The 23138-nt window shown below is 37.1% G+C and overlaps 1 protein-coding gene across 3 annotated transcripts in view; it reads right to left on the bottom strand.

Moving 5' to 3' along the window:
- The window catches only part of ARHGAP21 (Rho GTPase activating protein 21), a 119630-nt gene that overhangs the window by 48642 nt on the left and 47850 nt on the right, over positions 1–23138 (bottom strand). For all 3 annotated transcript variants that reach the window (XM_074866157.1, XM_074866136.1, XM_074866147.1), the window contains exons 2-4: positions 21675–21857; positions 15036–15060; positions 2397–2489 (exon numbers count right to left, since the gene is read on the bottom strand). In XM_074866157.1, coding sequence (XP_074722258.1) covers positions 2397–2489; positions 15036–15060; positions 21675–21857 — 301 coding nt within the window. The remainder of the gene's footprint in view (positions 1–2396; positions 2490–15035; positions 15061–21674; positions 21858–23138) is intronic.

Raw genomic sequence — 23138 nt, forward strand, 5'->3', positions numbered from 1 at the left:
TTGTGCCAAAAAATACTCTTATTTACAAGCTCTGAACCCTGACCTGCTAGGTCATATGGCAAGACTTCCTTAAAACACACCAGATCCTTCTCTGGAACTTAAAACTGACTTTTTGCCAGGCTGTTTCAGAATTTACCCACAGATGTAGATCTTTTCTCAGTATTCCCACTAAAAACTGTAATTAGGAATATCTTTAAAGTAGGTCATATAATCTTATTTATTCTTGCGTAGTTTTTCTTTATCAAAGAAACAGACTATGTCACACACAGCAGTGAAACACGTCTACATGACGCATGCATCCAATGAAGCTGCCAAAAAACTCAGGTAGGACACACTGCAGAACTGGTTACATGCAAGAAGTAGGTGCAGGCAACTCTGCAAAACACAACTTTGCTCAGTTTCAGGTATATATAAAGGGGAAAGCCAGTGCCTATAGTGCAAAAAAGGATATAGAAGCATAAAGGCTTTTTCTAATAGCTCTCTATCAACCTGGTGGCCCATTAAATACCTTTGATCAAACTAGAAATTGGTCTGAATGCATTTAAACCATCTGCCTTTCCACACGCATTTTTAGTTATTTATATTCTTGCATATACATAAATGACAGCATGAAGATGAAGACATGGGAATCCTGGATCTGTTTAGGCTGTTTGTATTTCAGTATTTCTAATATTTATATTTGGAACTCACAGATATGTTTCTTTTTAATGAAATGCCTCAGAAGTTAAATATGGCAAGTATGATCATTCTAACTGTAACAAAGATAATTTTACAGGAGTATTCAAAAAATACTCAGAATGAATTGTCTTATATTTAAGAGATTGTAACCAATTTCTCGAATTTGCAGGAGTGTTCCAAGTTTTCTGGTGAGTAGCAGACAGGTAAGCTCCTGAAACAGAGCTCACTGATTCTGGGTAACAAAGCTTGCATTGAGACTTTCAGTATTACAAAGGACCCTGAAGCAGTGAAATAAGAATTGACAAATATAACTACCCACACTCAGATTTTTGGCTATTTTCTTTCCATTAGTGTGATCATGAAACAACGTCAAGTTGAATTTAAAAAAAAATTTAAAAATACAGTTGATTCTACCAAATAAGAAATGTATACAGTGTCTGTATCAGAGGTTAAGCAAGCTACCTGACTGATCACTCCCTGAGTGTTTTATAATATAATTTCAAGATAGAGATGTAGTAATATATTTCACCCTAAAGTTTTAAACAAGAAATAGTGGCATGACCTAATTATATATAACTGCTATCAGCAGTATGCTTAAGAAGAATATTCTGGTAATTTAAAAACTTATTTTCTCATTTATTTTCTGTTCTTTATTCTGGGCTCCTAAAAAGCTCTTCTATGCCTAAAAATATTCTCTACAGATTTCATCTCTTTGAATTTGGCAAACACTGAACAGAGTAGAAATTAACATGGCTCCTCTGTACAACTTCAACATATGCTGCACTTTATCAAGCCAAAACACTTCTTTATATAATAGCATTAAAATAATACCAAAGTAGCCCTTCCCTGAATAACTACTTAAGGAGGAGTTAAAAAAGAAAAATGCCTTATGCTGTACAAGTAGGATCTAGTACTGTTTTTAAGTTGCTGATCTTCCTAAAGAAATACAAAGATTCTGGGATGAAACATACAAAAATTATTCTATTTCAGTCAAATGTATGTACATAACTGTTTTCAAAAGAAAGTATCAACATCCCATTATCGACACAAACACAATCCTTCCATAGAATGTACATCTTGCAATATTTTTAAGAACAGAAACCTGTGTTTGTAGTGGTATTCATCTACATAAATTACTGTTTTATCACTTGTAAGACTTCCTATTCCAGCATACCTTTTTTTTTTCCCCCTAAGTAGAGGTGTGACAAAGTACCTGGCACTTCATAAAAACACGTTTTCTGTTCTCCAGTTTGATTAAATCAAACAACTGAACAAGATTTGATAAGAAAGGATAGACTTGGATTGTTCCCATTTAATTAAAGGAGGTGGAATAATTTGATTCAAAGGACAAAAACCTGAATGTTTTGAGGTTATCAATTTGTCACAAAGCAAAACAAATAGCAGCTTACAGGTGTCATTTTCCTTCCTTTTCTCTTTCTCCTCACATATTTTATTGTATACTTGTTCTTACTTTTTCAAAGATAATAAACCAAAAAGACCAAGAATTTAATGCCTTAATACATTTTATGTAGCACTTCCTGAGAGAACACAACACTGCTTTTGAGATGAAAACACTGGAGAGCAATTTAGAAGAGAGATTTCAAACTTCTGAATGGAAGAATATGGTTTAAATGGAAGATAGAACTACATGTAGAAGCTTAAGTCACATATATTTTACATCATGTATACAACATGCTATTGGTGTTGTACAACAATACCTGTGCACAGTCCAGCTTCAAAAGCAGGTCCACCCTCTTTAACTTGTTTAACAAATATGGTATCCATTGGCTCCAGTCTATTTCTTTGTTTTCCTGAGGAAGAAAGAATATTTCTTAATAGCATTTAATTACACTACATTACAATGTTTTTACTTTAAGAATTATTTTGAAATGTAATCCTGCCATGTTCATTGTTACATTAAATGCTCAAATTCAATTTGGGGTGAGAGAAAGAATAGGAGTCCTAAAGACAGCACTTCGTCTGGCTACACTAAAGTTCTTTTAGGTGTCTGGGGAAAAAAGAAAGGGGAGGGGGGCAGAGAGAGAGACATATCAAACTTGCAAGTATGTCCCAGTAAGTGGTATTTTTCAGGTTCATTTCACCATCTCATTGCTACATCGTCCTCATGCTGATGCCTACACTGCACAGTAAGAATCATCCCTTCCTCTTCTAGATTGCTCTCTGGCCCAACACAGACAAACTAAGTAAGAATTAGTAGTGCAAACTGAAAAACAAAATTTTAAAATCTTTCCTTAAAAGGAAAAAAAAAAGTTGATATGTAGACCTTATGGAACCGTAACACTGATTTTCTGTTTTTTAGATTCTTCAAGACAAAGTCTAAAGTTTCTTGAAGATTTACCAAAATTCAAAAAAGGTATAATTCAAAGTAAATTATGTCTGTGTGTGCTGTACGTATCCATAAATACACAACGTAGAAGTTAATCTACAGTACTTAGAAACCATAACACCTCCATCTTCTTGCCTTCTCAGCATACACTTAATTTCCATGCTTCCAGAAACATACGTATCTTGTGCTTTTACATGCATGCCACCAAATTTAAGTAATTCTTAGTTGAAGTAGTCACTGCTTCCAAATTTCAAGATGGGTGAGTGTGTGCAGTATAACAAACAAAAAACACCCCTCCCCCCCCCCAAAAAAACCCAAACCAAACACCCCCACACAAACAAAAGCACAACACAAAAAACTCCAGTTATACTGCAGGCTAAAATACAGTGATGCTGTCCTGAGCTACACCTGTATGTAGCTGGAATAAGCCATTTTAGAGCTTCTACACAACTTCACTACTGTAATTTTTATGTCAGTGAGCTAAAATAACCCAAACAACCAAAAAACCCCAACCAAAAAAACCACCCAAGAATAAAATTTGAAACTATTTCCAGTCTGCCAGAAGACTGCACTGAACTTAATTTGCTCTACAGTGTTTTTGGTCTCTCCTGACCCCTCTGTACTACATGGTGCAACACACAAGCGCTCACAGAACCAGCAACAGAACCTCAAAGGTTTCAGATGGACAAGATTTTATGGTGTCAGTGCTGGCTTTAACAGCCTTGGTCCCTCCCAACTCCTACCTCCCCTGTACCACGCTCTCAGCTGTGATAGTATCACCCTTTGGAGGCTACATGGTGAGTCAGCCCAGGAGACTGACATGGATTGAAAATAAGCTGGGTGTGGGTTCCAGTTTACCAGCAAACCCTGGCATAGTGGAGAGAGTGGTATAAACTGCAGAAAAAGAAGGAAGCATAAGAGAATAAAGGGATTGCTTAAAACTGGCACTGCTGATAAAAGAAACACTCCTTGGAACTGAAGTATTAGGTTCTGATCACTTCTTCAGTGACTAATCTTTGACTTGGGCACAAATGGCACTGCTTTTGGAAGTACTTTTGCTACAGCTTTAAATATCCCATCTGGCCATGTTTACTAAGCCACAGCATTATTTATTAAATATAAATAAGGTGCCGCCCTCACCCCTTTTTTGGTTCAGTTTCCATATGGGAAAAGCTCATTATCTGAAGAATTTTAATAAACTGCACAAAACCAGACCTCCCTCTGACTCCAATTCACATTTTCCAAATACAAGTTTTAGCCTAATGCCTTCATTCTGCAGACCCTCAGTGTCCTGCCATTTTACCACAGAACAGTTCAACGAAAAGGCTTACTCATATGGCTCTAAATGGCCTTCTCAAACTAACTCCAGATTGGTAGAAAATAATTAAAAAGTTGATATGATAGATCAGATAACTATTATATACAAAGCAACTGAATTATAAATCAAGAAACTCCAGCTGGCAGCTCAGTGCCCAAATACTTTAAAATTTGATTAGCAAGACACAGCTACAAGATATACAAAATGTTCTTTGCGAACCAAAGCTAATATCTGTCATTTTTAATCTGCTGATTTAAACAGACACTGAACACATGATGGGTCTCATCCTTTAAAAGGCAGTAACATTTCAGCATTTAGACAAGCTTCAAGAATAATTTACCCAGATGCCATGAACAGAAGGTTGCTTCAACCACTTACAAGAGTGAAGTTACAATATGACCTTTTATAGGACCACCAAACATCCTTCCCAGTGTTGCCACTTAATCTTTTACTGAAGATATATACAATCGCAAAAGTGACAAGAAAAATAAAAAATAATGCAGCTCCCATGGTGCATGGAATTTATAACACTTAGTATCTGATTCTTATAACCCAACACCAAGGGGCCACCTCAGCTTCCTTTATAAAATGCTCCTCAAAAAAATGTTAGTGGCCTACTGCTAGTTTGCTGAACGCTAAAATGCTACTTTATGCCTTGTCCATACCTGAACACACAAAGCAAGAGGTCAAGCAGATAAAGTTACTCCCATTCAATATCCAACACAGAATACCTTTAATACATTTCCCACTTCTGAGTTAGAACGGAAAACTGTATCAATTTATGGAGACCAGAGATAGAAGGATTCCCTGAACATTTGATTTCCGACTGACCTGTCAGCTACACTGAGAGATTCTTTAACACTACGGGCACTGACTTCAGGTTTTCACCGCTATTTTATAGACCAATTCAGAAAGGTGATTATGCATTAAACTTGGCTCTTTGTCCTACATGTGGAAGGAGGCTATACTGAAGTCATTCTTCTTCCTAAAAAGGTGAACCACCACCCTAATGATAAAGATCAATTTAGGGGCAAAAAATTACAATGAAAGGTTTAAAACATTGTTTACATTTGCAGGTTCATTTTACAGCTCAGTAATATCCAAATACAAGTAAAGATGAGAAGAAAACCTAGAACTCCCAAGCTCTTGTAGATGAATACATGCTCTTCATTTCTTCTTGGTCTTTTACATACTTGGGATACAAACCAAAACTTTTTTCCATCAGTAACGTATAAATGAACTTCCGGGAATATGTAGCCTCAAAGCCTATGTTTATATTTTAACTTTGAAACTCAAGTAAAGCTGAACAATATTTTCTGACAGCAGGAGCTAATGATACTTTTCTCAGACTGAGGGGGAATAAATCTTGTAGATGTACACTCAATCATTACAGAAATAAGTTTTAAGTGAAATGGATAATCCAGTAACTTAGCTCATGTCTCAAAATTTAACAATCCCTACACTTCCAATTTAACTGTGCCTAAATCTCCATTGGGTTCTCTCTGCACCCAATCATCAGGCTAAAGCAAGATGCTGTCCAAAATGTGAGACTAAACTCCTCTCTTTCCAAAGTCCATCTAGAGCAGATAATCACAGTGGAACTTTTACACTAAATTCTCCAGCTCTGCACTACAGCGTCAGACTGGATTCACAATTTTCCTTTCTACTATCAAAAGGCCTAAATTTTTAGAGCATGTCAGCGATTCCTTACAAGGTGATACAACAAAAACCAGTAAAGCAACTCGCACTACTAGTTTGTCAGACATGCAGCCTTATTTGCCAGTGCTTTTCCAGTGCTCATTACTGCCTATTACTTTGCCTTCTCCTTCCTTCCTTCTCCATACTTTTGTAAACAACTTCATAATTGAGCATTACATTGCAGGCTATGAGAAAATAAGACAATTTGTGCCAAATCTTCAATTGCAAGTGAAAAACAAGACATCACACACACACACAAAGAACAGGCAAGTGTGAGCTGCCAGAAACACACACATGCAAGGAAGCAGTGCAGATGAAAAGCACAACTTCTGTGAAAAAGAATTACATATTTACTTCATTTCTCCACAAGTGTAGCTATAAACAGAGGCGCAATCTCTCATAATGGCAATAAAAGAAATAGAAGCATATAAACTTGCTGAGTATGCAAGTTAGCTGACCAGAAACTGAAAAACAGTCCATAAAGTTGTCCTTTCCTTTATCAGTCTTGTAAGCACATAAAAATGTCCAGCATGAGTAAATGGTTGCCCGTCAGAATAAATTGAAACTCAAGTTATTGTCCAGGCAGTAATGTAGTTTTGCTAACAGAACGACTAAAATATTCCTTGCAGTGCAACCACTCCCACTTCAGTGATGCTATTCAAAAGAAAACAAAACTTTAGAGAAGGCCAATTAGTGACTGAACTTTCACTTCAGAGATTCAGCGTCATCAGAAATAAAGAAATAAAAATGAATCACCAAATATATAAAAGGCTCAAGACAAAAATTGATTGGCTCAAACATGGATAAGGAATCAGGAGTCTTTATATTGAGGTTCTTTAGACTAAACAAGCAAAGTTAAGAAAAGTAGTCTGAAGAAGCACACACACCTGTAAATGAAATATGAGACAAATATAGAAAAGCAGTTTATTGCAACAAGGTTTTTCCTAGCCAATACATACATTTTTCATAATTCTATGCAAATCTTCTAATCAGCAATTTTCAACCAAAAAATACTAATTGCTACCTTCAATAACCAGTGCAATCAAAGTAGAATCTACAAAATTAAGATTAGTGTCTTGTTTCAACTACTGTTCAAATTAATGACTAATAAAATTAAAGACTTTATTCATAATACATATATTTATAATAGTTACTGATCTAATCTGGATCTCCTAGCTGAGACAAGCCAATACCACCTCCACAGTCTGACCGGGGAAAGTAAGTTTCCCATTATAAAGTTACAAGGAAGCTTTCCTGACAAATGTTTGAGATGCCATGAGTGCAGTACTTGCACTATGAAAACCATCTGATGTGCAAAGTAATAAAAGTTCTTATCTGCTCTTTCTCCCTGATAAAAGAGAATATTAAAAAAACCCACTACTTTTAAACAAGACAGTAGAATAAAGAGTTGTTAACATTTATAACTGACTTACATTGGCGAGAGGGTCACATACAGCAATACTTTTCCTAACTCCCCTAAACTTGACAGAAATTAACTCTGTCTAGGTGCCAATTCTAGTTTAATCCCCTAAAATGCTAGTTTGGAATACAGCTGCTACAAGGAACATAACTAGTATTATATCAAATGCTGTAACCTTGAGTTAGTTTTTAAACTACTCTTGGCAGACCAGACAGTATTACTGTACTGCTTTGTGATTCATCTGGAAAACAAAATGACATGGCAAAAGTTATATTATCAAATCTACCAACACACTACCAGAGAGCAACAAGCACATACCCTCTCTATAGTCATTAAACTTCCGATATAAAACAGTCAGATAAAAACATCCAAGTCAAAGACTACACAAAGGACACCTGTCTGACAAAGAATTCTTACATTTTGAAGGGGGGGACGGGGGAACAAAACCAAAAAACCAACCACCAACCAAAAGAAACAAAACAAAAACCATACCAAAGTGCTATTGCTGACACAGCTCTCCCTTTCTTTTCGGCCTGCAGAGCATAAACCTGCAAGTGTTTTGGGACACAGTACCGATACATACATTCTTACAAAGTCTCTCCTAAGAATACACTGCTTAAAATCGTATCATTTCTCCTCTTCCTAGAGGAACAAAAATCTTTCACTCTGGGAAGCTGAACTGTGCTTAGAAATCCTCATAACACAGAAACTGAATAAAAGCTACAGTTTTGTTAACCTTATACAGAGTAATTCTACTCCTGGTTCTATGCTCAGCAGACAGCAAAAGGGTGACTTTCATTTTTAAACTGAAGAATCACCAGCCCCATGGAACACCTCAAATTATTAAATTAAGGCAGGCTCTTATGTACATCTTTCTCTGACTCAAGAGGGAGAAACATCCCTCTTGAACATGAATATCTCCAAGTATGCTTTTGGATATCCAAGGCATTTGAACTCTTGGTTCAGCAGTGCCGACTGGCACTGATTCTTGGGATGCTTTTCAGGCAAAGGGAGAAGAAATATGTACAGATACAGTGGGACAAATGCTTCTAAACGATTACTGAATCAAACACCTGCTAATCATTTCCCAAACTACTCAAAAAGAGATTCATGAAAGTACAGCAGAACTTACATTTATTAACAGAGATTTCGTTTAAATATAAATCACAAAACTGTCAGGATTACATTTAATTGAGAGAGTCCAACGAAAAACAATTCTAGATTTTATAATTTGCAATCTGAATTTCATACATAGCGAGCATTTCTCCACTAGCAATCCATTGCAGAAAAGGAGCCCAAAGGTCCCAGCCCAGCCCTGACAGAGCTTATTTCACCGTCAAGCACAAATTAACTCAACTGAAAAAACACTACGCAAAATACAGTGCCAAGGATAAGCCTCTAAGAGAGGATGATAACAAACAAAATAGTGTTCGAGTCATTTACCAGAGAAACACCTGGCATTCAACTCTGATACAGGAAAAATACACTCTTATTGCTCAAAGCACTTCTGGCATTTTGATTAGGCAACTCAAAGATGGTATTTCTTCTTTTGCTTACTCTTCTCTTAAACCGTTTGACTAATACAACCTCAAGTCTATCTTCATGACAGGGTAGGGAAGAAGGAGAAAAAACCCCAACCTGCCATTGTTATGGAAAACATATAACAGTTTCAACTTAATTACAAACTCCAAAACCATGTTTTCCCATTGCATTATTTGCCAATATTATGACAAGTCTTTTCAACTCTCTCAAATCTAAAATGAAACCTTTAAGTTTAAAATCTAATCTATGATTAAACCATATAGAGGATTTACTTTAGTTCTTAGATAAGCAGAAAGCCATTCCGTTTATATCTATTGTAGTGAACCTACAGAATCTCCTCTAAATCCAAAGTTACACTTACACAGCTCTTCATATTTTTATTAAAAGTCAAAGGTGATTTGAACTCAATAGTAGACACTGCGAAATATTATACATGCAACAAGTTGGAAGGCCACTCTGCTGGACATTCTGAACTTTAAAGGACCAGGAATCATCAGGCTCTAGTCTCAGTGGAAAACTAAACAGGCCCTCTTTTAGCATTCTCAACATTTAGTATTAAAAAATTAAGTTGGATTAAAAATCCACAAAAAAGGACAATTTACAGTGGTGCTATGCTAAAGCATTAGTGTTATATACCTCTTCCGTGTGCTGGTGCTGACACAGGCTGGGTGAGTGCTTACAGAGACATAGTCTGGCCCTTAGAGTTCAGCTGCAAGTGAAGAGTAGCTGCACATCCAGTAGCTGCTGTCTCACCTCCACTTCCAGCCAGAGAGCGATACTCCTGCAACTGGGATCATGTACCTTAGACCATACTATCCCAGCAATCTATGACCCTTCCAAATATTTGCTTTCACATTCATTCTCTTGTTCCTTTATCTACCTTGCCCCCATCACCACAGGCACAATTAATTTATTTCATAATAGACTCAGCTGATAGACAATATTAAAAAACATGGGATTGAATTAAATCCTGGGAGAACACAAACTACATTACAGAAATCAACAGTCTGATTAAAAGAAATGAAACATCAAAAACTTGAGGCATTATATAAGCAGCAGTAAGAAATAAAAAGCTTTTCTTGCATTTTTCTCCACGCAAAGGCTCTACATCAAACCAGACTTGCATAGAGCTGAAGGAGCTCAGGTAATAAACTGGAACTATTTAGCTTAGACAACTGAAGGGTAGAAACTGCAATCCATAGTTAGACACATTAAAAAAACCAGCCTGGTGATCACAATTTAATGATCTAGAAATCTCAGTAAAAACAGATGTCTAAAGTCTCATTAGAAAGTGCACACTCAAGTCTCTACAGAAAAGGACACTGAACAATATACCTAAGTCGCCTTTCATTTTTATGAGAAGATAAGCTACTAGTTGCTATAGATACTTCTACATAGAAATAAGAGATAAAGTAGGAAAAGCAAGAACATCCTATTAAACAAAAAAAGATATTGGATTATAATACTAGATTTCCTGGCACTGTATTAAAGATAAAATAGCTTAGTTCTCATATGAAAGATTAAATTCCTTTCAGACTATTTCTATATGCTTATCACTGTTCATTTTAATCATGATCCAGAAGTCAGACATTTTTGAAGAACAACATGTTTTAGGACAAGATACACAAAACAACCATTTAACATATACTAAACTTGCAGTTTGCCAGCTACAGCCTCAAGGGATCTCTGAGGGACAACAACGTATTCACCATATTAAGTGTGCAATGAAATAGCTTGGAGACAGCATGGCAATGGAGACTGTTTTTTCCAGCACCACTTACCACATGTTGACAGTGCAAGTTTTTAATATAAAATATTTTTAATAGGTATAGGTATTTTTCAGTTTGTCTCCAAATATTCCTACAATGCTCTCCTGGGAGACTTCTGCCTGTGAGATATTACTTTAATAAAATTTTGAAACAGAGCAAACTCCAGAAAACAGGAAGAATACTGATGGTATACCATCCTCAAAACACATGAAAAATACTCCAAGTTAATACAGGCCGCTCAGTATAGCAGAAATTCTCAAGAAAACAATAGAAGTTGATAAAAGTTTCCAGTCAGCGACCAAAGAATCCACTGAGAAAGATGTGCATCTTCTGATAAAGTGCACCTGTTAGAAAAGCATTTTAATACATTACCTTAAAGTCAGCAACCCGGAGCAGTCAAAGTAGGAAAAGAACATAAATCTTTCAAATAATAACTACAAAATATTTACGGTAACTCTGCAGTGATGCCCTTCCAGCAGATAACAGGGTGCTAAAGTCCCTCATAAGGAGCAGGACCTGCATATGTGAGGCTTCCACCCCTTGTCTGAAAAAAGCCTCATCTACTTCTTCCCTGATCAGGTGGTCTGCAAATCCTGCCCATAATCTCTAAGCTGGCTCCCCATCCATCCCAAGCCAGAGCTCCATCCATCCCTGCTGCGGTCTCACAACTCAACAACCAAGGTAACTCAATCTCCGTACTTTCCCAACCTGTCCTTCCCAAAGTGGCTGTACTCATCCACTGCAGCACTCTAGCCCACTCCTGTGAGCTATCCTATCCCACCCTGTCTCTGTGACCCCCCATGAGATCACAGCCCTGCAGCTGCATGCAGACCTCCAGTTCCTCCTGCTTGTCCCCCATATGCTGCATGCATGAGGGGCTTCAGAGAGGCTGTCAAAAAAAGGTATGAGAGCTCTCCCCATCATCTTGTCCTGTAGGCATTCTCTTAGTTATGTGCATACACTTGAGGTGGTCTCCTTGCCTCCCAACTGCTGACCATGAGGTGTCTCCTGTCCACAGCATCTTAACCCCTTCGCTTGATAACCTAATCCACCACTCCCTCACGTGCTTCTGGGCCATCATCTCCCTCCTCTGTCATTCCTAGTTTAGAGCTCCCCTGGACAAATTTGCATTACGTTTTATTCTAAATGCTTTGAAATCCTACTGCTTACTGAAAGCAAGATTATGCAAGCCAGGAGCAAGATCCAAATACGTACTTAAAAAGTTGCACTAAAATTCTATACCAGAACATAAAACCATATAAAAGTATTTCTTTCACTGTTAGAATACGTAAAATCTGGTACATGCTTTTATCTTCTGCCCTCTAGACTTAATTAGGTACTCAGCTCCTTTGAAAAGAATATTCAAGTGCTTTCAATAAAAGGTAATAGCAATTGAAATGCTTTTCTCCACACTCACCCACTCAAATCTGTAACTGCTGAACCTGATAAAACCCCCAACTTTTAAAGGTAAGTTTAACCTGTGAAAAGGGCAAAGGTAATTAGGAATCTTCACTCAAAATCAATACTGAAAAAAAAAGACAATTTTGCACTGGCACACACTGCTTCACAAAAACAAAAAGCTTGAATCCCCTTAGCTCAGTCTTTCAGAGGGGAAAGCTCAAGTGAATTAAGTGCATTATCATCGACCAACTTCAAAAGAAAAATGTTTATTATTATTTTCAGTGTTAATTAAGACAAGAGCTTCACAGAGGCAAGTTTTCCAATCAAGTCTGAAGGAAAATACATGAAATTTGCCACTAGATGGCTCCTCTGTACGACACACACACACACTGCACCCTACCCAAAACATGCTCTTCCTCAAGCTGCTGAAGCAACTGGAGCTTAGCAGCAAGGAACCCTCTAGCCAGCAGACAGCTTAGTGCCGTTCCAAAGCGGCTCGGTCTCATTTTCCAGTGTTAATTACTTTAAGAATCCTTGTGATAATCCTTCACAGAATTTCTGACATACCTGCTTTTGCTAAAGTAACATGATGTTGGTGAACACGAAAAATTAGATATGCTCTTCCGGATTTTCTCCACACAAGCTTCCTACTCCCCTCATTTGGGAACAGGAACAACTTGCATCAATGTAAATAGAAACCGTTTCACGATCCCCCTCCCACCCGCCCCCACCAAGATCACGATAAACGCTGGGGAAAAATGTCTTACAGACTTTGTCCCATTTTGTTATTTTTGAAGGTGTAATACACAAAACTGGCAGGTTAATTTCTACCGACACCTACATCCCCGACCTTACAGTCAACTCCTCTCTTTCCAGAGGACAACATTCCCTCCTGCTGATGAGACTACTGTTATCTTTCCAGAGCACTTTGTGCCCTCTGATTCGTATTTCAAGGCATACAACATACTACGTTGCTATAAATAAGCAATAGTTAAACTATGATTCATAGTTTAAGTAGCTACAGAAAAATTTCCAGAAAGTAATCTTGCTCCCACCTGCACAGATCTCATAGTGAACCAAATAAATGTTTGTTTACTGCTGTTCCTCTACTGCAAAACAGATCTCAGATAACGTTTTAGATAAGCAGACCCACAGCATTTGCATCTTCAGCTGATCCAGTTCTCCCTATGAGAAGAATACTGCAGAACCTAGTTCTCTAGACCACAAGTGGTATATTACATGCTGGTTTGGCACAGAGAATTGACAACTTTCCCTTACCCTAAAGGAATCTGCCTTTTCTTTTTGTATGCCAGAATGGATAAAGGAGGTCAAGTTTGAGGGGGTGTATGGGAACCCATGAGGAACAGAAAGAGATTGACTTTTCACTGTTTAACAAGCAGGTGACAACAGCTGAGTAAAACTAGGAGGATGAAATGGATGAATTAATCTGCTTCCAAGGAAAATAAAGTTCAAGTAAATTCATATTTCCCAGAATGCTTCTAATATATCACAAATACACAAAAAAAAATGAAACAAAAGTTCAGATGTGTTCTCTGCCTTCCAACTAAATTAGATTTTGAAAAGTATATTAAAACCAGGTACCATTCTCTGCTACAGTGTAAAGCAAATTGTAACCCACCAGTAAAACAAGCATTCACCTTATGCTGTCTCTGAGCAAAGGTACCCACGTTTGAACAGGCCAGTCCTCAGGGAGCTGCACTGCACTGCCAGATGAAGCACAAACTGAAGCCCCTGCATGTTACACTCGCAATGCAACTAATCCTACCTCCTCTGTATACCTTAGCATCACGACAGACTGGGAAAAACAGAAAAGTGGGACTGGGCTCTCAACCTGAAAACGCAATTTCTTTACCTAAATCAACACATTTTTCACCTTTCTAAGGAAACAGTAAGATACCACCAAAAAGGGGAGCGTGGATGCCAAAATAGCTAAATACCAAAGAGAAATTTAAGTGGCACTGAGATGTAGCACAAGTTAATTAAAAAAATTAAGTTAATTAGTGAATCAAGAAAGAGAGCAAACACAGACAATGTGAGAGGAAGAAAGCTATAAAAGTAGAGGATACAGGCATAACCTAGAAATAAGTAATTTTTTCCATCTCTCCTAAATCAAGTGCAAGAATTTTGTTCACACATCTTATCTGACATCACTGAAACACGTTTCATGAATCTTTTAAAATGTACATGAGAGTACCAAAACTGATGAAGATCTGTACTATTAAATACTGAAGAAAGTATCATGAAGCTAACAGGAGTAACCTTTTTTATCTTCTGTTTTTAGAACAGTTGTATACCACTTTTGTGGATAATTTTTACGACCTCTACCAACACTAGGTTCATATACTTATGTGTTGCATTTATTAAAGTTGCAACAAAATTTAAATTTCATACTGGCTGCTCTTAGACACACTGTACAACCTTTTTTTTTAAATGCATGTATAGAAATACATCCATGATACCCTTTATAGTAGTACTTTGTACAGATAACTGTGGGTCTTACATGCAGATCAAATTACGAGAGTGTGAAACTTTGGTACTAAAAGGTAACAGAGCTGGTTTCTTGTCTTCTTGTCATACACATAACAAGGTGATATACACAGCACAGGTGGTACAGCATATATTTTAATTAACTTAGTGGCCACGCAAACATCTACACTAAATAGATAAAGCTAAAAACCAGGTATTTTCTTTCAGGCCACTGCCATGAAATTCAATGAGCTTGGTGGTCACACTGAAGTGACTGCACATTTCAAACTCTCAGGTAGCTACTAACGTATATTACACAGCTAAAGAGAACTGTTTGACATAGTGGATCTGTGAAAGAGTAAAAAAAATACATACCTTGTCTATTCCCATTCTCTTCATCCTAAGGAAAAAGAAAGAGTGCATATTAAAAATTCAATAAATAAAAAAAATGTGTAAGCATCTATAAGCTACAAAGGCTTGAAGTGAACTTGTGAGATTGTCTGCATTCTGGTATCTTGTATTTTTTCATAAATATTCAAATTTACAAAATTTTATTCTGACAATGAAGTGTAATACTGTTTAAAAAACAAACAACTTCTGCAGTTCCATGAAACATCCCCACAGAAACAACATGAACAGCATTATCTGAAAACAAACGTACCAAAACCCCCGAAACGCTGCCATGAAGCCTAATACTGCACTGTGTGTCGTTGCAAGCATTTTTCCAACCTGAAAGCCAGGCAGGAGAGATTATACTTTAATCTAAGGATTCAAAAATAAATAATATGCAAGAGATACAAAATATTTTGTAAGCAAGCTATGAATACGCTTCCTGAAATCTGAAATACCAAGTTTGTTTTGCCTTCAGTAATACTGCCTAGATAAAAATATCTACCCCAAACACTACTTAGTAACAACCTCAAAGATTCTCCTTCTGCTCACTGCACTATATATACACAATCCTAACTACCAGGTATCACCAACAGTCTTTAAAAAAAAAAAAACAACACACACACACCAAAAAAAATTTTTTTAAAAAAAAAAAATCACACAACTGGAATGTACTGAGGGAGAATGGCATGCCTAAAATAGAAAATTATTACTTAAGTTACTTCCTTGACAATATTTTAATATGAATGAAAGGCTTTTGAAAGATCATGGCTAATCCCTTGTACAAAATTCTATTTGAAAACCACAGTTGTTTAAATATAGAAATATGTACTTACTTTGAATTGTAACTTCATGGAGCAATGAACTTTCAATCTAAATACAATTGCTTAAGACTCATATGTACTATTTGGGAAGTATTTCTAACAACTCACCTCAGCTAATTAAAACAGCTTCATCCTGAAGGAAAGAAGGAGCAAGGAGATGATCACAAATAATTTTCACCTGTATACTCCTGCCTACTTTTCAATGGATTAATTCCAAATTTCTAGGTCTTTTGCATTTAAAGACAAATCACTGTCTTTTTCATATTAAAATATTTTCAAAGCAACTGCACACTGATCTCAGCAACCATTCAAGAGAGGAAGACCTGAAGAAAGAGATGGAGTAAGATCTGGATATGAATGCTATATAATGATGAGGATGAGAAAATTCTCTCCTAGGTGCAATACATTTCTTGTGAGATATACAAAATTCTGCTGGAGCTTTGTAAGATACTACAGAAAGGTAAGTTTAAGGAAGAAGAAAACAACCACCCCCCCAAAAAAAACCCAAAACACTGAGTTAACAGAGATCTGGTACTCATCCTACTTTTATAAAGCCACAATAATTATCATTACCACCCAAACACTGAGAGCAGCAACCAGTGTAACCTCAAGCTGGACAGTCCTGTCTGCTGTATACTTTGGTAAAAACACCACACTAGTAGACAAGTACTGTTAAGATTTATCATTATATCTCTTGAAACCCTGTAACAGCCAGTTGGTTTTGAACTACGATCAGCAGTGAAGAATTATACGAGGCTAACATCTGTATGTCTCTAGTTTCCACCCAATCTGTCAAAGGAAAAAATATGTTTAGGACTCTGAATATTAGAGCTGATAGTCCAGAAAAATGCGGGTCACACATAGGGGAGGCTACCTGGTTTGATGCTATAAAACAAAACAATTACAGAAATGAAAAGTTAACTAATATAGAATTGCAATAATTTATGAAATACTGCAGTGGGTGTGTCAGTTTGTCACTGGGTGTGCAAAGCTCTGTTATAAAGGACAGCTGCAAAACATTACCTTTTCATGGTATCAAGCCAGTGAGCTCAGGCCTTTAAAAACGGAATGCTTTATAACGCAAATGTTTTGGAATTAGCTTTCCCTCCTATATTTACCTCTTACACACTGTAAGATGTTAGTATATGCTGCTTCCATACCTAAAGAGATGACTTTCTTTTATCGTTTACTTGCTTCTCAGACTGACTGAACTTGGAGAACAAACTCCACGTGCAAAAAAAGCATGTTGCTAACAAATCCTAATAAACATGTGATGTTAAAAGCATAATTTAACATAGGCTCTTTGCAATGCTAGCTTAAGAAATCTTCCATACACTCCCTAGTCACTTGAAAGCAAAGGAGGCATGGGAAGCAAGGAGGATACATAATGGGTTACTCTTGAATGTGCAGCTATTCCCAGTTCAGTGTGTGGCCACACACAAGCACAGCCAAGTACTTTTGCCAAAATTAAATGTGTTAAACCACAGCCTCAGTTTCCAAGATTATCTTTTCACACCACCCTTCACACAGGGTTTTCTCTCCCAACAGACCTACCAAACAACACTTTCTTCCATAACCTTTATCATGACATTTATAAATTAGTTAATTAACAACAATTACAATGGAAGTCCCTTGATTTGTAGATAATTAGCTGTTTTGTGCAGGAACCATAAAAAGATAGTAGAACTTAGTACAACATCCTGAATTTGACCTAGACCTGCAGCACTATGTACATACTGAATGTTAAATTTAAAACATATATAATAAAAACATTAATAATGTACATTAAATATAACATACTAGTATTCAGTATTAAAATATGCAGAGATACTTCCCTGACTTGATTATAACCAATCATGTTCAATCATTTCAATAACAGCAAGTAAGGCCTGTCTTCCAGTCAGATGTAAATGGAGAAAAAGCTTTACAGATGCCCCTCATACGCAGTTGTGCAGGTCACTGTCACCTTGTCACTAAGGTATCAAGTTTTAGTCTTGAAACTCACCCTGCTTATTCAGGTGTTGCACAAGCGTGTTTCACATCTAACTCAGGTGGCTGACAGTGCCAGTCAGAGCACTGGTCTAGTTATCTGACCAGGAATTGTAGTTTCACATTGATGACAGTGAAAGTCTAACAAAGGCAGACCTCAGCTTTGTACATGTAAGGCTAGAAATATCTGCAACTAGAGTTTACCCTTACCAAACCTTAAGCCTCTTGGTTAACATGACTCCACCTATTTACTCAGTTTTTGAACAGTTCTTACTTTTCAGAAAAAGTCAACAGCATCCTTAAAAGTAAAATGAAAGTTTAGCACTGTTGTGTTTTTCTGATCAGCACTGAAACAAAACAAACCCTTGCTGAAGTGCTGCAACAGACATCCATGAGATGGACCAGATAGCTAGAATTTCACGTAAGATGGACTTCGCTTCTGCACAAAAATGACCCTCATTCTGTTAACCTGGTGCTCTGCACTTCTGAGTATCAGGAGAAGCCTCACACCTCTCTCCTTATTGAATAGGAAGGGTTAGGTATGCCTCCAGTCTGAAATATTAAGGGAAGATGTCACCAAAAAAAAAATTTTAAAAAATCACCTGAAGAACTGAAGATAAGACAAGTACTATTAGGTGCTAATATATTCAAAAAGTGTGTTTTGAGACTCCCAGTCAGCCAGAGCTTTGAGGCAGATCTGCCTAGACCTATTCCTTGTGGTGACCATTCCCAGGACAATCAAAAAAAAAGCTTTTCAACTGAACATAGGTTTTATGAGACTAACAACTAGAACAAAACTTCTTGAAATTTAAATAAAAAACCAACACCTCAAATGCACCTAGGCAGAGAACAGATTAATTTAAAGATTTTTATAAATTAACACCCACTCTTCTCCACTCAATCCATCCTTTGGGGTAGAGTTCTTTGCTTCCAAGAAAATTCACCTCAGTGCCTTTCCAAGTTGCCTTCTCCAGCCTGTAGGAAGCTCTTCTTCCCATTCCCATGGAATATCCAGCTGTGGTGTGATTTTACCACACCCTGCAGCCTAGGAGCATTATGCTCTCTATCCTAGAGATGCCCACTGTTCATCCCCAATGAAGGAGTCTTGTCCTCTTCTCCCCAGAGGATTCCACCTGACCTGTGAACAGCTTTTCAAACACACACAAACTGCAAGCAACAGGAACAGAACTTTTAATGGAGAGATCTTCACTAGATATTTCTGAATTGAACCAGGAGTAGGTATTTAAAAAAAAAAACAAACACACATATATCCACAAAGAATGTTTGAAAGAAAGCTCTTTTAGATACTTTTCTTTCTCTTCACTACCTCTACCAGTTTATGTTGACTTGCAGAAAGATTTAGAGATACTAGGGTAAGCTTACCTTGAAAGACACCAAAAGAGCTAGAATGCAAAGCCTTCCGTGGGGTCAAAAAAAGACGTCTACACTGATGTAGAGGTAAATTGCCAACATCAGGTTGACACCTGTGATAACAAAAGGTCTGTGGCTCTAAGAAACTAGTAGGGGATTGAGTAACTCTGGCTGTTATGTCAATGGCATCTTTAACTTCAGCTGTAACCTCTATCTTAGAGGTAGCTGCATGTATTCTAAGGTGTGAAGAAGGAACAAGGCTACTACAAGATTCAAGACAGTCAGAAAAACAAATCATAGTTACCATCATTATACTACCTCTAAGGTGTGCAAAACAGAACATCTCTGCCTTCTAAGGCCCTTACAATTTTGATCAATGAGGAAAGAAAGAGGAATGATACTTGAGCTTAGAATTAATGACAGACACTGTAATTAGCTGGTAACCAATATGATCTTTGGTCAAGTAAGAACAGCAGAGAAAACGGATTTGCCTTGTATTAGGATTAGGCTGACAATAGGTGAATTTCATTCTTTAGTACCATAACTTAGGTATACAGACTTCTATAAAAGCCATCTTATGAAGACCCAGGAGTAACACTTTTTAAGATCTGTTCTTTCTTCTACCACCTCACAGACATTAAAAAGAAAGTAATATAATGGTTCAGGTTAATTTACAGAAGCATTGACCAGGGCTCTGTCCAAATGAACCTTATCATCTTTAGATGTATCTGAATCCCTGAATAGATGGATTACAACTATCCAACCATCTCACTATCTCCTTTTCAAAAAGACAGAAATCGGAATTAATTAACCAGATGCTGACATATCAGAGAAGAAACAAGAGGGGAAAAAAAAAAAGGTGCTAAGAGCTCTCTTGCAGAAAAAGAGGGAGGTAGAACTTCAAGACACATCTTGAGATTTACAGGTATCAGGCTCACTACGTACTGCTTGAGTGTCTCTCAGAAATCATCAGAGGTGAATGAGAGGGGATGGGACGGTATTTCTTTTCCTTTTTTATATTCCTTGTCCTTCCTTGTGCCTATCTCCTTCTGCATGTGAAAAAGATATCGACCTCCTCAGAGAGATCTAGTGATACATTCAGGAAGAAACCTAGTCAGTTGCTTCTTAGTTAAGGAGATTAATAATGCTCATGTTACTTAATTTTCACCTGCAACGTGAGTAAGGGTGGTTGTTGGGAGATGCTAACAAGTACCTGTGATTTGTTTTGCTCAGCTAAGGCTTCCCCACCCTCCTTCCTCTGTATCACACTGGAATTCAACCAGAGATTGCTCTTGGCTGACTCTCTATAACCTGTGCTGAAGGACAGAAATGTTGGGACCACCTGATACTGCTAATAGTCTCACTTCCAGTTAGCTTCAGTGACTCCTATCAAGGGGAAAAATATTTGGGCACTCAATGCAGGCTGAATAGCTGAAGTTAATCGGAAAAATGTGCCAACTTTCTCCTGCAAAGCTTTTTCTGCTTCCGAAGAAATCTTACAGCCACTGAGGACAGTCAAAAAAGACAACTTTAACGAAAGACGCCTGCAGAGACATGAGTTAAATGGCTATCTAGAAAGAGTGTGAAGCTTCAATAGCCATTCCCCACCTCGCTAAGAATCTATTCTTCTGCCTAACTGAAAAGCAAAAGCAAAAAACTGAGAGGTGGCATGGATTATGAGAACTTGCATACTTGATGACTTTAAAATGAGCAAATATTATTTGAACTCACAAGGAAAAACCCTCTCTCAATATTCAAATTTCTGTCACTATTAAATGGACTTTTTCTCAACATCAGGTACTACGGCAACTTAAAATGTTTTACAGTTTTTTATTTAAGGAAGTTTTTAATATAGGCTTGTATATATTTGTATGTATTTGTCTCTTGACTAACGGAATTGCAGATTGTTGTTCTCTTCAACAGTAAGAACATAACACAGAAATGCAACACATCTTTCTAACATACATTAATTGTAGGCTACTCAGAGTTTTTCCATGCTATTCTCTTAGTATGATAGTATGACAGAACTCAATTCTGGAAGGAGAAAAAAGGAAAGAACACCACCACCAAAGAAAAAACCCAAGCCTCCCACCCCTGAAGCCCACACTTTAAAAGGTATAAAGACTAATGACATTGGCTTTGGGTAAAAGAATTCGGTACGGAGAAGTATTCCCATATTCTGCAATAACCACTGGTCTTACCCATGGTTACAAGTATTTTTAACTCAAGTGAACTCATACTCAGTCAATTCTATTTTCTTGCAACAGATCAGTGCATGGCTATCAAAGGATGCAATAAGTGAGCCTTCCCACCTTACACACAAGGGATCTTTAATCTCTGTAAGACACATCTATACATATGTTTACTTTCAAGGAAGCTGGATTTTTGACCCTAACAAGTATAATAAAGCTATAAGTGAATCATTATTAATTTCACTTACTTTAAAAGAAAACTGAACTGCAGATTCTGGAGGATAAACTATGAAGTGTCTTAAGGTGAAGCCAAAACCCTGAGATGTCCTCCTGAGCACGACAGTTTTGGGACCAGGCCAAGAGAAAGTTTCTTCTTCCTCCAATGGTGATATAGCTTCACTCTGTTCTTTTCCATCTTTATTTTTTGATGCCTAAAATAAAGACACACACAGAAGTTGCAATTTGGATAATTAAAAAACAAAAAAAACCACACTGAACATTCCTGTACACTTGAAAATATGATTTGTCCCCCAATAACCAAAATAACTTGATGACCACCAGTTTTTTCAAAAGAAATGTATATTCTAAAGCAGCATCCCTTTCAGCATTACACCTCTGATCATATCACATATAGAATTACTCTTAAATTTTAAATGAAGTTAGATATTAAGAAAGTCAATGTACAACAGTGAAGGGCTCAAATGAACCACGAGAAATGTGTACAGTTTGCATGTTTTATTTGCTTTCTACTTAGGTACAAATGTGTCCTCTGGGACCCCATTTCTGCATGCATATAGCTCACACACATACAAAACCAACTCCACTTTTCCTCACTTACAATGAAAGCATGGTTTTCTTGACTAGTATCTCCTCACTTAAAACAAGTAAAACAGAATTGAAGAACGTATTCAAACTGGTTAGGGTTCTTAAGCAAGACATACTTTTCCTCTAGTCATAGCTTTGACTTCACCTTTGTTTTTTCCACCCTTACCTACTTTCTCTGAACATTTCAGTATGCAAATTCTAAACATACAAGTAAAAAAAGGCTAGTTTCCTTTTATAGGCCTACTGCAATCCCTTCTCTCATGCAGAAACAACACATCTTATTTTTTTTTCTTAAGGGTGATATTATATATCTATGACTCAAGAAACATATTATAAAAATATTTATCTTCTCAGCCTTATATGAAATTTTCCATTTCAATTTTCAAAGTGAGAGCCACACCACACATAATATTTCAAATCAAAGACAGAAGACATACAAAGAAAGCATGCAAAACCCTATGACCCCCCTCCAAATATTCTTGTTCAACGATGCATGAAACAAAGTTAGATACCAGAGCCTATAGCCTATTCAAAGGGTATTCAAACAGAAATAATAGTCGTCTTGTCCTCCTGTAGCTCTGCTACTGTGGCTCAACAACTGGTTGATACGTGTCAGAATTTACTGCTTGGTTTTCTCCCTGGGCTGCTCCAAAATAATCTCTTTTGCTCCAATCTTACACCTGGGATCTCAAACAGTGCTTATCGACAAGGTGGGCCCAGCCAACTCCAGTCAACATCTACAGAGAAGACAAAGCATTTCCACTCTAACAATGATAGCAACACATATTACTATAAGGAAAACATTGCAACTGCTTGGTGAGATACTTGACCCACCAGAACAACATTCTGCATTCAGGTATGTAAAACACAACACATTTCTACACAGA

This window comes from Strix uralensis, chromosome 1 (genome assembly GCF_047716275.1).
Source record: "Strix uralensis isolate ZFMK-TIS-50842 chromosome 1, bStrUra1, whole genome shotgun sequence".
In the NCBI taxonomy this organism is placed as follows: Eukaryota; Metazoa; Chordata; class Aves; order Strigiformes; family Strigidae; genus Strix; species Strix uralensis.